We start from the raw sequence: 15,548 nt of genomic DNA on the forward strand, positions 1-15,548 counted from the left end.
GTCGTGATGTAACAAGTTGTAGACGTAACAAACTAAGCAGGAATTAAAATAGCTTGTAAAAATCCACTCGATTTTTGCCAAAATGAATATAAAGGTAGCTTTGCAGCACCTGGAGGGTTCAAATTCAAACTTTATGAACTATTAGGGTCCAAATACACAAATAAATGAACCTAAGACTAATAAAAGTGGGTTTAGCAAAATATGACCCCTTTAAGTGTGTGTATGTGTATATTGTATATTAATCTGTTGTGTTGAGCATGTGTTCTGTAGATATTGATGCATTTTAACCCTTTAACCCCTGAGACATTATTCCAAGTAAACGTGCTGCTGTGAATTTGTGTCTGTTTCAGGTTCATAAAAGCTGCTGTAAGAATGTATTTGTGTTCCTTTTCTTCAGTGGTTTTGTTTTTACTGTGTGTTTTAGGGTCAAAAACAGAAAAGGACAAAGGGAGGAATTGAACTTTTACTATGTTTTTACTAAATAAGGCACCCAGAATGTGCATCAATAAGAGATTTAGGATGTTGAACATGAACTGTGAACTGGAACACACTGAACAATAACAGGCCCAGTAGTTTTTTTTTTTTTAGTGTGTTTTTTTTTTTTCTAAATCAGTACAGATGCTTTTTAGCACCTGGTTGAACTCCAAAAAGCAGTTACAAGGTCAAAATGCGGTAAAAACACAGTAAAAAAAAAAAAAAAAAAAAGGAAAATCACCACAACAATTTCAACAACAGTAAAAACAAAAAAACAACCCTGGAAGTGGTGTAAAAAAAAAAAGCCTAAACCGTCTATTTTTATAGCAAGTCGGTCTCATTGCTCTGTGTTTTGGGGGTCCACTGAGCATGCTCAGATGTCTATGAAAAGTACAATTTTATCAGCACACTTTGAATTTTTTCCTATTGAGCAAACAGTTGAATTTTTATGAATATATAAAATAAATCATACATTCAGAATGCTCACCACAGACACATCAGGGGTAAAGTGTTAACTAATCATGGTATTATTTTGATTCTATTGTTTTTATTTAGTAGTTTATTGTTCTTATTTATGTATTTATTTTTTTGTTGTTTTTAATTGTATGGTTTTTTTTTTAAGTTTGTTTGTTTGTTTTATCTATTCTTGTATTTTATTCTTTTATTTGGATTTTATTTATTCTTCTGTACAGCACTGTTTTCTTTTTTGTTCAGTTTTATGTCTTTAAATCTATTCTGTATTTTATTCTTCTATTTTGGTTTTAATTATTCTTCTGTACAGTACTTTGGTCCACTGCGGTTGTTTTTAACCCTTTCTTGCATACTGGTCACTACAGTGGACAGTTATTCTACAGCTGTTCTCTTGTATATTCATGGGTTTTGTTGTTTTAGTTGCATACCAGACAACACAGTCGACGCTTATGCATCATCTCATACACTGCAGTTACTGATAAATACTTGATAAACCTGACCTGCAGTAACATGTTTGAGAGTAAATCAATTGCTATTTGTTATTAGACTGTAATTAACAGTTTTCTTAAATAAAAAGTTTTAAAAAATATTATGTCCATGAAGTGAGTAATAACTTGTATTAGAGTATGATAAAATATGAGAAAACATCAGATTAGCTACATTTAAAAAAATATTTCATGGTTTTCACACAGTCACTTTCGGATATTGTATTTTAAATACGTGTTTCTTTTCTTCAAAAATTAAATGCATGCTGTCCAGCTGAGTAGACATTTTTGAAACCCCATAAAAAACAGGTTCGTAAAAAATTTCAATGACATTTTTTTTTTCATGCCTAAAGAGGAATAAAAAGACTCGGGGAAAAATATCTTGATTAAGGTTTTCATAATTCATGCATCAAAGGGTTAAAGTACTTTACAAATGAAGTTGGATTGGATTGAACTGAATGCATGCTGTTTGTTGTACAGTTTCTTCTCTACAGTCCATATTACAATGTATTTCTCTGCCTTTCTGCCAGAATTTTTGTGAGCTGCAGATGTTTCACCTCTGCAGATCAGACATTATTTACTGAACTCAGATCAGATGATGTAATCCTTTAATAACCAGAACTGCTGCCAAGTTTCAACAGTTCCGCACACTGTTCAGCTCTGATAATAAAGAGAAATATCTCAGGAACACCCGAAATACTCAGCCCTTTTAACCCAAAAACAGAAAATGCTCACAGTTTACACCCATGTGTGCACACACACACACACACACACACACATGCACACACACACTGCAGAGATTAAATTAATCTGGAACAGAGGGTGCACTATGACAGATTGAGACCAGGCTTTCATTTCCATCAAAGAAAGAAATAAACAGGAATGGGTGGTCGAATAGGATGAGAGATAATTGTATTTTTAAGGATTAGGCATTTAAACACTTAATTCTAGATTGTAGGGCAAGAGATTTTAGAAAATTTGTCCGGTTTGTTGCCGTGTCTGCTTGTATGAGTGTTTCACTTTGCTAAAACAAAACCAGTTTTTAGTTCAGCCTCCCAATGCCAGGTCCTGCTGCTCAAAATGTTTGCCAAAGATAATGACAATCTGTGCACATGCAGTACTGTGGGCATCATGTGGGATTAGGCAAGAGGGAGTGTTTTTGTGCGAGATATTGCGCAACCAACAGAATCTTCCAAAAACGGGCATCATGTGAAGAAAACACACACTGAGGCTTCTTGTCTTGATCCCAAAAATCGGACTTACTCAAGCACTTATGTTTATGTTGCACAACATGATAAACCTAAGTTAAATTGTGCAGCACATGCATAAAACCCCTTCATTACAGTTACAGCATTTTGCAAGAGAGTGTGTGTTCATTCTGATGACATCGCTGATGCTTTTATTCCAGTACTTTACATAAAGGTTCAATAGGAATGATTTGGATGTTCATATTAATGTACTTTAACCCTTTCATGCATGAATTATGAAAAAAGGTATCTAGATTTTTTTTTAGATTGATTTTACTACTCAAAATTAGGCTACAGTTGAAATGCATTTTCAATTTTCTTTTAAAAATATGGTTTTATTCAGAGGATATTTAGCCTCCTGAGACCCAGGAAAGCACAAGTTTCGGCTTTTTTTCTTTAAATCATTTTTTAAGATGTATTTTTAAAAATTTTTATGTAATGTCCTTTGCGGTAGACAGTTTTTTTTTGTTTTGTTTTTTTTTATAAAGCTGTGAAACTCTTGTCCACAAACATGGACAGAAAACCCATAGCTGGGTCTTCGGAGGTTAACTTTATGAGATCACAGCGCAGTCAGAATTCTAAAACTAAGATGATACTTTTTTCACAGTATTGCATAGGGTCTATAGAAATTGTCCACATGTGTTTTGGAGAATATTGCCTTAATAACCCTTTGAAAAGTGAGCTTAAACTATGTGTCCACAAATGTGGACATCATGCATGAAAGGGTTAAAGGGGTCATATTTTGCTTTTTTTTTTTTTTTTTTTTAAAGGAATTTTGCATTTTAAAACATTTCCCTGTGGTCTACATAAACTGTAAATGCTATGCTTGGGTCTGAATTCTTTATTAGTTCAACTCCACAGGTCCATCTTCAACACTATTTCTGAGTAATGACACCAGAAAGGTCGTTTTGAGCACTGGCCCTTTAAATGCAAATGAGACACTTCACACACACACACACACACCCCTCCAGGCTGTTGACTGTGCTTTCTGTCTCGTTAAGCCACTTGTGTTCATTAATACAACCAACAACTGAACATTTTAGGTAATCAGCTCGAAGTTTGGACATATTTTAACACTCTTGTAAGCGCAAAAACTTTTAATCGAAAAATGAGACTTTTGGTGAAATTGTCATTTTTCCATTAGGTACATTTTTATGCGCAAGTTATATTTGAGGGTCAATGGAAAAGCAAGTAGTGTCAATTTTTAGTGTGTGTTATAGATAATTCTATATTTTGATGCATGAAACCAGCAGATTTTCAAGTTCAGAATAACGCTCTAACACTTGAAACATCACACACAGACCATCTTTACTTCTGCTTAAAGATGACTCGACCTTAGAATTTTCTCTTCAGCAGAAGTTTATAATATGGGCTGCCCTCACTGCAGCTGTGAAAATGCTAGCATTGAGATAGCATCTGCCTCATACTTTATAGTGCCTCATACTATTTATAGTTATGATGGAGAGGTCAGTGGCCCGGATGCATGCAGCCAGTGGAAAAACCCTTAGTATGTGGGTGTTTACATTATGGTTAAAGAAAGAGTGCAACATAATTGTCTATGACAATGGTTCCCAACCTTTTTTGGCTCGTGACGCCATTTTAACATCACAAATTTCTGCTGACCCCAGATATTCAAAATGGAGGCTTTTTTTTTTTTTGGCTGAAATTATTTTGTTTTTGATCATGTAATAGTTTGCTATACTATGTTGGAAATAAATGTTCATTTTAGACGACATTTAGGCTATATAATGTATATTATTATGGACGGAGGCAGAAAAGCCAGGTGTAGACTGCTGCACAAAGTGAGAATTTTATTTCCTTGGTCAGGATATGTACAGTCAGACCAGCTTGGATTTCCAAGGCTGACAATTAATACTGAACAAACAAGAACTCAAACTATGAATTATGAAAGAGCTGCAGCATCTGAAACTGACCACAATGAACATTTGAAAGATAAACAGTACCACAGTGCTTCAGTTTCAGCTTCAGTTTGTCATGTCTTCTATGGATTGGGATTATTTCTTTCAACTCACTATCAAGGTTATAATCATTAACAAAAATGAATGAAATGATGAAAATTAAAATTGAAAAAACATTGTCGTTAACTGAAATAAATAAAAACTCTAATTAAAAGAAAAAAAAAACAATAACTAACTGAAACTGTATTGTGAGCTTACAAAACTAACTAAAACGTATAAAAATTTTGGACAAAATTCCCTTCGTTTTTGTCTTTGTCAATGTCGGATTGATATCAAATTGATTTATTCCACTCCAGCAGTTTTAGCTAGCAGCACAATAGGACACTTCACAGTCTGTCATGTCTGGTCACTGTGGTTTCCAGTCGTCTTCTGGTCCCCACTCTACCTGGAACATACAGACTAAAGCTGGGACAAAGCAGAAGAGTCCTGTCTGGGATTTACTTTAGTGATGCGTGGGGTTATTGTTTTTTGTTTTTTTTTTCTCACTGTGTGCGTGAGTGACAGAGACATACATGTATTTGAACTAGTATCCAGGTAAAGGTTGGAGAGTTTATCACCATGAAAAGGCCTTCCAAGGCCTTAACTGCACAGTTTAGAAGAGGAGAAAAGAGAAGGATGAAAACTAATCCAATTACAGAGGTATGGAACCTGTTATAATGTTAAAAAACATTGGATGTTACTAGCTACAGCTAGCTGAACTGAAATGAAGCAAAGTTGGCTAATAATGGAACTGGAGATGATTAAGATATGACATATCTGCTAAGGTGTGGTTTACTGATGATGGACTGGGTTATATATGTTTATAAGTGGTTTATATATGTTTCTATATGGTTTATATATGTTTGTATGTGGTATACTGCTGGTTAGCTGGTTTATATATGTTTCTATCTGGTTTACTGCTGGCTGCTTTGTGCATCTCCTCTCACGCTTTGCATATCTTCGCATTGTTTTCACATAAGTGACATTGTGTATGGATCGCACCCTCCCCAACCGGCTAGAGGGAATTTCTACATTGCACTGTACATGTGTTTGTGTCTCTGCTCAGTCAGTGAGCCGCCCTAACCCGACCCCCAAATAAAGTGTCCAGGGTAACCCACTGATCCGTGCCTCACTAATTTCTTTGAATAGGATGGTGAGGAAGATAAAATATATGAAATAACTAAAACTAAACTAAACTAAAACTAAGCATTCAGAAAAAAACGATAACTAATAAAAACTAGCAAACATGCTCTAAAAACTAATTAAAAATAACTGAATGAGAGAAAAAAAAAAGGTCAAAACTAAATAAAACTAAACTATAATTAAAACTCCAAAACTATTATAACCTTGCTCACCATATATTTTTTATTAGTAAGTTTTTATTTTTATAAATTTCTAGAAATTTCAGGTGCCCCCATTTGAATTCCAGGGGACCCCATGTGGGGTCCTGACCCCAAGGTTGAAAAACACTGGTCTATGACAATCCTGATCACCTGTTTATAGCTGTCAATTACATTCTCTTTCATCTATATACGTGTATTTGTTTTTATTAATGGCTTTCATAATTTGAGATCCAGGTTGGGTAGGTATGGGGGTTGCCATTGGTTCTTGGGGGGGGGGGGGGGGGGGGGTTATACTTTCTGTGTCAGAAAATTTTATATCATAAAATGTGAATTTCTTTCTTTTTTTGTATTGTACTGTTGGAGATGTGCAATGTAAATAAATAAAAAAATTGATCAAAAAAAAAAAAAAAAATCACACAGAGTAAAGTGAGTATTGGAGGGTATTTCAGTCCAACATATAGGTTACATGGTGAAAGTCCCACAAAGGATTTATGGATGAAAAGTGGGACAGCTGACTATTCTTCAGGTAAGAAGAGTTTTGAATGCAGGGCTTTTAGATTATTTTTGTGGTATTGCTAAATTTCCTTAAGTAAAAGATCTATGTACTTCTTTTACTATTGTTCATGTGTAGCTTTCAGTGATATTACCGCAAAAAAAAAAAAAATCCATTTATCCATTAACTGTTTAATATTTCAAGAGAACAGAATAGTTAAAACATACTTTTTAAGAAACTTGTGGTCTTATTTGCTCAGTTCTCACGTCCTTGAGTTCCCTGAAATCCTTCCTTTTGTGGCTTTTTTGAATAGAAGAAAGAATGAAGAGCACCTTTTAATGTTTCCTGTCTTTTATTCATGCTCCCACCTCCTATAGGAACATAAAGTATGCCATACTTCTGGTATTCCTTTTGCTTCTCTGTCTCTTTTCTCTCTGGAGATCAGTTTAGCTAAAAGCAGGAGGAGAGAAGTAAGTGTTACTGCTAATGCAATACCAGTTCTGAGATAAAAGCAAAGAGCTCAGCGAATGCTCAATTATGCAAAACCACACACACACACACACACACACACACACACACACACACACCTTTGACCTGCTAAAAGCTCCGTTTGTTTTGATTCACTCCAGCTACAGGCAGTCATTTAGAACATCTTACCACTCCAAATGCATCAGTGTTACTCTTATCATTTGGATGTGAGTGAAACTATCCTGTCTTACTTCATAGTCTGATCATATCTCCTCTGCAGAGCAACTGAAACACAAATATCAATATCTGTCTAGACAGAGAAGGGGAAGATTAATGTAATGGGAGACGAAGACAAAAGCTGTACTTATATCATCTTGGTGTAACAAAAACCAATCAGTACAGCCAGGTCCAGACTGATTTGGAAATAGCATTTAGTTTTTTAATGTTATAGTGCTGCAATAATAGAGTGATATTGCAGCTAAAATTATCAGTACTCAGGAATCTCCAGGAAAATTGCATACTTTGTATTAATTTGTAGTCAGTGTTCTAAAAAATCAGATTCTTAGTTTTTAGATTTATACTGTTTTTAAACGTTCAATGTATTATATTTAGTGGCATTTATTGGTAAAGTTTCAGATTGCAACCAAGTGAACATCCCTGCCTCACCCTCCCCTACGGTGACTGTTAAAACATTTTTTTATTAGAACTGGTTTTTGGTTTATCAGTTCTGGACCTTTGCATGAAAAGTTAAAAAAAACTGTGCATACCTGTGTGCTTATAGTCTATTTTGTGCAGGTTGTTAATTAAAACTATCAACTTCATTTCTTAGCTAATAACTTTATCAGTTGTACACACAATTAGGTTCTAAAACTTGAGCCTCAAAAAGATGCTAGCACACTGAACTGCAGAGAGAAAAGCCTAAATTAATTCCAAATAACAAACAGCAAACTTAAAAATAGAAAAAAGAAGAAGCCCATAAACCACCGAGCAATGAGCTGTTAGATTTAAGCTTCTCTCTTTACTTAACCCTATAACACCAAACATTTCATATTTGATACATGAGTTCTGAAGGTCTCTACATGATCAGTGTGATTTTTTTTATCTTGAAAAACCCAATGTATACAATTAGATACATGCAATAATTAGATAATCCACCGGGGGGAGGAATTCATTCACCAGAGGCCTTTCCACTGACACTACAAGATTGTCATTAATGAGGAAGGAGGCTGAACTTTTCCAATTTTATAAAGGAATTACCAATTAGTTAGACATGTTTGTGTTATATTATGTTTTTATTTGTTTAAAAATAATAATATTTGAGCATTGAGTATCAAATATGATGTTCAGAAGGACCAATAAAGGCTCCGGTTTTAAAGAACTGGAATTTTCTGTCAATGATTTAATGGTTCAGGCTGTACAATCAAACCAAAGCAACAAATTAAAACTGAAAAACAGGCCTGTGGGTGATTCCCAGCAACAGTGTCCAATATGAGCTAATGTTTACTTAGAAATGCTAACATCAATAAAACAGACACCTACACAAAGATTGTGTGAGCACACACAAATCTTACAAACTGGACCTTTAATTTTTTTCAAAGCTGAACACATTGTTCTTCTTTTGGGCAGAACATTGACAAAATTAGAAACCTAACATCACAGTACTAAGTGAGTGCATGTGATTAATTCATAAATTTACACTCTGTGTGTTTTATTTATGTTATTCTTAATTTAGAAGCAGGAATCACACACACACACACACACAGAGTAGAGCGCTAGACTCATGTCTAGGTCACGTGTGACTGAATCTGTTCAGTGATCCATAATTACTTCTGTCACTCATGGCTTTAACCCCCTGTTTGTAAACCACTGTGATGAGCCAAAATCAACATGTGAAAAAGTAGAATTTCTACAGCCCAAAAAACAGAAAAAAGAAATATGTTCAGAAGTCTCAGCCCACTTGAATTACAATATCCATCCATCCATCCATCCATCCATCCATCCATCCATCCATCCATCCATCCATCCATCCATCCACCCATCCATGGGTGAAGTCAGGTGCACCCTGGTTGGTAGGTTGTAATTCATGGAAGGACATAGAATTTGCACAAAGAGGCTTTTGGGTCAAAAACAGGAGGGATTGTGGGAGAACAGGTGTACTGGGAGAGAGTGATAATGCTGAGTAGGAAGGTGATGAAGAGAGAGAGAGAAATGAAAGCATCATCCCCTCCCTCCTGCTTCTGCCATCTGATGTCGAGACAGTGTTGCTAGGGGCAACCAGAGAAAGAGGAATATGGATAGACCAGCTGGTATGAGACACGGCAGCCTGGGAGAATGAAACAGCATCAGCAAACAGGAGGGAGACCTGATACCTCTGCCCTCGCTTTCCTTGGCTTCTGTGAGCTCAGCTGATCAAAGCACAGCTGAAGCAAAACAGTCGAACGGAGGACACGACAGGCTGCCAGCATCAGCAGCAGCGGAGCGGCAGGCTGCTGGCCAATCATCAGCTGAGTTTGACAGCCAATGAGCTGCCAGGAGGCTCCTCCCCATCACAACCTGCTCAGACGCAGAGGCAGCCGAGATAGAAGCCCAGCTCAGATCTCTTATTAATGAATGGAGCAGTTCCCAGGCTGCATCACTGCACATCTCCGCACACTCTGCTTGGCTGCGATACAGGAAGACTGGGAAAAAACACATTAACAGTGGCAGAACGGACAGCAGCGATACATCAGGAATTATACAGGACCAAAGCTGGCAATGGCAATGAAGGGTCGACGAACAGACACTCATCAGGAGGACACCAGCGAGGACATGGCTCCAGCTATTGAATATCCCCAACCACCGGATGCACCTTCTCCTTCCTCCTCCTCCTCCTCCTCATCTCCTCTTGCCCCACTTCCACCATCTACATCCGCCTCTGCTCTCCTGGGGCTGCCCTCTCCGACTACCAGACGTTCCATTTCCATGGGAGACTTCCGGAGGGTAACAGGGGCTCTGCTAGCCACATCTGAACCCCCATCCACATCTGCCACCGCCCCCTCCTCCAAGCTTGTAACCCCCAGCTCCAGCATGGAGTTCGAGGCAGCCCGGCGGCGTCTCCTAGAGGTAGAGGAGCGCCAGCGTGTCATCCGAGAGATGGAACGGCGGCTGGAGGAGCTCAGGGAGGTGTTCGTTCGCTCCGAGCAGGAGGTGGTGGTACACGGGGAGATTGTTTCGAGGATATCCACTTCAGCCCAACAGGGGGAGCTGTACGTAGCAGAAAGTACCCAGCGCCTGAAGAAAGGCCTGAGGTTTAAGAAACACCGACCCACCATCGTGTTCTCCTCCATGCTCGGACTCCGTACGTGCCTCCCGTGGCCCGTGAAGCTCAAATAGATTCTCACATTTCTGCTTTTGCTGTAGAAATGTGCTATGGAAGGATTCTCTTCCATCTTTTAGCTATCATTTATTGACACAGCTGCTCTCTGGTTTCCACCTTTCTGCTCTTGTATCCTGAGGCTGGCCCTACAGGTCTTTAGAGTGCCTACGAAAAAAAAAAAAAAAAATCACATATACTAGTAAGGAGCTCAAACAGTGTATCTCTGAGGAAATTCTTTGGCTACCAACATGATCAAACCACTCAGTACTGTGTCTGATGTGTAGGATATCATGTCTTCATTTTTTTTTCCACAAATGCTTTGCTGCTTACAAATTTTAATGGCTTGGGACTTTGGTTGATTGTTTCTCTGATATAAAATCCTTGCTGCATAGATGAGTCATTTTCAGGTGATGTGAGAGGAGAGGTTGAGACTCGTGTGCAAGGTAACAAGAGCTTATACAGGAGTAAATGAGGAGCTAGAGGGAAGAAGAAGAAGAAGTAAGAAACAAGACAGGCTGCCTCTGAACTAAATAAGAAGAAACAGTGAATCTGCAGTATGACAGGAAGTGGTGCATTGTTATGTAAAATCAAGGACCGAGCAGAATTCCGTGAAAAGACGATGCACAAAAGGAGAGTTTAGAAACGTGCCTTGGCCTCTTTGTAAACCCTGTGTCCACGTACAACAACCTCTTTTTTTCGGGCAGTGTAATAAACAAGGAAAAGGAGAGAGGAGAAGGGGAGTTCATACTGGGACAATTCCACCTGTGGCCTCTTTTTCAATCCAGTCACCTAGCAACCACCGATCTCCCACTCCTCAATCTGCTTCCACTATAACCTCCAGCAGAAGAGCCCTCCTAGAGAGCTGAAGGATCTAGGAACGACTATTTCTGCAGAAAATGTGCATATGACGTACGATAACTGGCTATGTGGGTGCAGATAGAGATGCTTTTGCCTTTTGATTTGGATGATGTAGGTTAAAAGCCATGCACGAAAAGCTGTTTTCCTGGTTGTGACTTGGTGTCGGTACACTGTGCATGTGTCAACACTATTAGCAAGAGGTGACACCACTGTAATGTGCAGATAACAGCTGTGCTGGTTTACTGCCCACAGTGTTGAGAAAAAGATCTAATAATAATGATTTAGTATCTCAAAATAGTGTGTCATTATTGTGAGAACATTTGAGATATGGTCGTTATTTGGGCATACTAATGTATTATTTAAACCTTTTTTTCTCTACACAGTGGCAGAAATTGTTATTCACAACCATAACAACATGCATCTATCTGAATTCCAGCATCTTTTCCACTCCAATGATTGTATTTGCCTCCTACATCGATCAGTAATAGTGTCGTCACCCTTCACATGCAGTTTGTCCGTGACCTGATTTCCACATATAGATCTGGCTAATTTTTGGCCTAATTCTTCTCCCTCTTTTCTCTTCTTTTTTTTGGATTAGTAGTGACTTGCCTCTCTCGTATTCATCTGCTCCACCAATCCCTTGCTTCTGCTGTTTCTGTGTCTGTGTGTTTGTACGAAGCATAGCCAGTACACCAGGGATATATCTATTTTTGGCATTCGAAGGTTATGGCGTGCGATCTCAGCTCAGCTCAGCTCAGCGTTCGTTGTAGGTTACGACAACGTATGAATGCATGTCAGATTCCATCTTTGTGTGCTACTTTCCCAAAAAAAAAAACTGAAAGGGGATTTCTTTCAAGAGTAGAATCCCTGATGGTGCTTTGTTCGCTCCTGGAGAACAAATAAGAACGAGGATGTTTATTAGAGAGGCACATGCTTTGCCTGTAAAAACGCTCTGATTTCCATAAAGTCATCACTTACTCTAGATATTCGCTCCACGGTTGGAAAGACCGGGGCACTTAAATGCATCATTTAAGATGAATTACAAATGCATATGTCTGTTCGTCTCTACTGAGAAAAATCCATTGATGAATTTTTGCTCTGAGAACCGGCTGCTTGCATCACGAACCCTAAAAAGGAGACAAAAACATGTTCAATGAGATGTGAAGGACTGAAGATTAATTATGCACATTGATGCTAATTGCATAGAGGTGAGAGAGAGAGTTATCTAGTAAATTTAACAAGGGCTTAAATGATCACTTTGAGTTCATTGGGAGCAAAAATCAAAGCTTGAGCGTAACTGACATTATCAGCTTTTAGATACATGATAGCCATGACGACCTCTTCGTTGAATGTTGACTTTAGGAGCATTCCAAATGGCCAAGGGAACCACAGCTTTGCCGTCTTTGTGCATACCAAACAATATCCAGTAGGCAAACAGGATGCTTGTGCAGAACTAAATGGTCTTACAGGCCTTAAACGTGTATTCATGGTCCTACGTGCAGTATATAGTTACATATACTGTTCACTTATCCAACGCTTCTCATATGCCTTATGCAGTGTTTGTGCATTGGCAGCGATTATATAACGATGATACCTGAGGTGACGGTGATGATAAACTGGTGAACTCATGACCATCATAAACCTCATCCAGAACTATCATTGAACAGAAAAAAAATACACAGTACGTTTGTGTTTTTCTATGAATGACTAACAGAACTACATTTCCCAAAGATCTCTGGGCCCACTTGCAGAATGAATGTAAAGTTAATTGTTACTAAAGTGTTTCTGTTTTTTTCTTAGCACTGAATGTACAGTGTAATCCAGCTGTTTGAACCTGTTGTTGGTGGTAAAACTCGTGCATTTTGAGGTCCATGAGTTCGATACGAGGGATTTTAACTTTTAAATCCAAACCAAGATATGTATGTTAGAGGAGCTAGATCTGATATTTCAACAATAGTCATAATTTTATTTGTATGACATGTCTCAATAGGAATAGGAAGTTATGAAATATAAACAGGAGCTGCTGCTGCTGCGTTTTGGTGTAGATGGTATTCATAATAGTTTTAGTAAACTTTTAAAGACATATACTAGAAATAAAATGGCACAACAAACCCCGCCCCTCACACGTATCGTAGCTTATTTTGGCATCGATCCAGCTGATGTCATCATGTCTATGCATGTGCTGATGTCAGCATATCAATTGCCTCTATATATGTGCCAAGTTTGAAGTAAATTGAAACAAAATTGATGTTTTTACAGACATGTGAAATTTTGCCTGTTATAAGTAAATGGGAGAAAAACAAGATTTTAAAAATTCTTTAGAAAATTGACACTTGGACCTACTTTTCCCATGTTACCATACCATACTAACTTTATTTATAAAGCACTTTAAGAACTTTACAGCTGGCCAAAGTGCCGTACACAAATCATAAAACAAGGAAATAAATTTGTCAAAACAGTAATAACACAGGGTGCAAAGCGAGCTGAGAAAAACAAAATACAACCGTCATAAAAACAAAGACAAACTAGAAAAACACTCGGAGAGCGCAGACCAGTCCCCCCGATCACCACCAAAATTTAATCATTTGTTCTTTGTGCCAGTATTAACATTTCCTGAAAATTTCATCCAAATCTGTCCATAACTTTTTGAGTTATCTTGCTAACAGACAGAAGAACAAACAAACAAACAAACAGACAGACAGACAAACCCCGATGAAAACATAACCTCCGCCACTTAAAATCTGGTAAAAACAACATAAGAAATATTTAAAAAATCTCACTCCTTAAACTAAAAGCCAATGAGAAAAAGTGCATTTTTAGACGTCTATGCTTCGTCACTGGCAATCTATAAACCCAATATGGTATTAATTCAACCAATAGTTTTGCTGTTAGAGTGTTAACAAACAAACAACAAAGAAACAAAGAACCATACAAACCAAAAACAATACCCCTTGCCTCCCCTTCAGAGGTGGGATAAAAAAAAATCTCAAAATGTTGCAACTTTATTCCTGTAATATGATAACGTTTTCTTAAAATATAAACTTAATAATAATAATAATAATAATAATAATAATAATAATAATGCAAGGCATAATTAAAAACAGCAATAAAGAAACATTTGAAAAACAATGATGCAGATATGTGTGAGAGTAAGTTTGTGAATTGTAAATATGAATATGCAAAATCTAAGGCTAAAAACCAAGAGAAAAAGGGGACAAAAATAATAATGTTGATAAAATAACTGAATATAATTGAAATGATTGGCTATGAGGTAGGGACAGAGTCAATGTTACAATATTATTCTCAGAATATTCAGAATTACAGTCATAACAATATGACATTTTTCTTGAAATATGAGACTTACTTCCATTTTTTGTCCCTGCAGTAATACTTGGTGCAATGACTAAACTAGTCCAACTCCAGCGAGCTTTTACTGACTCAATTCTCCAACAATAGGTCCAAACTTTTGGATTTTTGACTCTCCTTTGAATGTTTTAATACTTTGTGTTTATGTGTCCTATGTTACTATAGATATTTTGGTGGAAAAAGCACAGGAGGTTTATTTTACCTTCAATCAGGTGTGTTTATTACCTTTATCCGCTGGCTGATCATGCTTTTTCGGTGACTGAATGCTGTATATTCTACTTTAGTATGAATGTAAGGTTTATCTTATATAAATCTGTGCTGACAGGAGGTTTGGAGACAATTCGCTTTCACATTCAAGTGTGAAACAAAACGGAAATGTGCAAAAATTGCAGCCGCACTATTTATGGCTATTAGATTTTGTTCAGAAAGAAACAAAAAAGTTGGATTAAATGGAAGTGGTTTGTCTCTAAACCTCTTTATCGTGCTTGAAATGCTTTTGCTTTTCTGCCGCGCGGTGAAAGAATGAATGTCCTGCTGTTTTCTGCTTCTATTTGCTACCATGTGTGTAATTTTCTTGACACTATCACTTACTTGAGCACAGAGCGACAATGTACTATGTAAATATTCAAAGTTAGGTTTAATTTGAAGCATTATTAGATTTTGTAAAATAGGCTGAATTACTAGAATAAATGGATTAAATAACTGGAACATTGCAGTTTTTTTTTTTTTTTTTTTCTTACTGACACATTCAGGCCAAAGTGTCTCATTAAAAAGAAACTCTGCACCACATCTCTACATCTTCTGCAGTTTGTGTGGGTGGTCTAGGAAGTATTAGGGTCACCTTGAAGCATCCCACAGCAGCACAGCGGCATAGTGCTCCATCAGCAGAACACGGCTCCTTGATGCAAGAAAAAGCCGCATGCAGGAAAAGAACAAACTGTGAAAAAAGGTACACACATTTATCAAACCTTACTCCATGTTTTTTTTTTTTTCATTCATTTCTCCATCCCTGGTTGATTATCTGGTCGCA

At 37.3% G+C, this 15,548-nt stretch overlaps 1 protein-coding gene across 1 annotated transcript; it reads left to right on the forward strand.

Annotated features, from left to right (window-relative positions):
• Positions 1-9,174: 9,174 nt before the first annotated feature.
• LOC115413940 (microtubule-associated protein RP/EB family member 1-like) lies at positions 9,175-12,820 on the forward strand. The gene has a single exon (XM_030127079.1). The coding sequence runs from the start codon at positions 9,694-9,696 to the stop codon at positions 10,309-10,311; it is 618 nt and encodes a 205-aa protein (XP_029982939.1). The 5' UTR covers positions 9,175-9,693; the 3' UTR covers positions 10,312-12,820.
• The last annotated feature ends 2,728 nt before the right edge of the window (positions 12,821-15,548 follow it).

The sequence above is a fragment of the Sphaeramia orbicularis genome, chromosome 22, assembly GCF_902148855.1.
Source record: "Sphaeramia orbicularis chromosome 22, fSphaOr1.1, whole genome shotgun sequence".
NCBI lineage: Eukaryota > Metazoa > Chordata > Actinopteri > Kurtiformes > Apogonidae > Sphaeramia > Sphaeramia orbicularis.

Bases quoted from the DNA above. Each gene is read 5' to 3' on its own strand.
- LOC115413940 (XM_030127079.1), top strand. From the start codon at position 9,694: ATGGCAATGAAGGGTCGACGAACAGACACTCATCAGGAGGACACCAGC.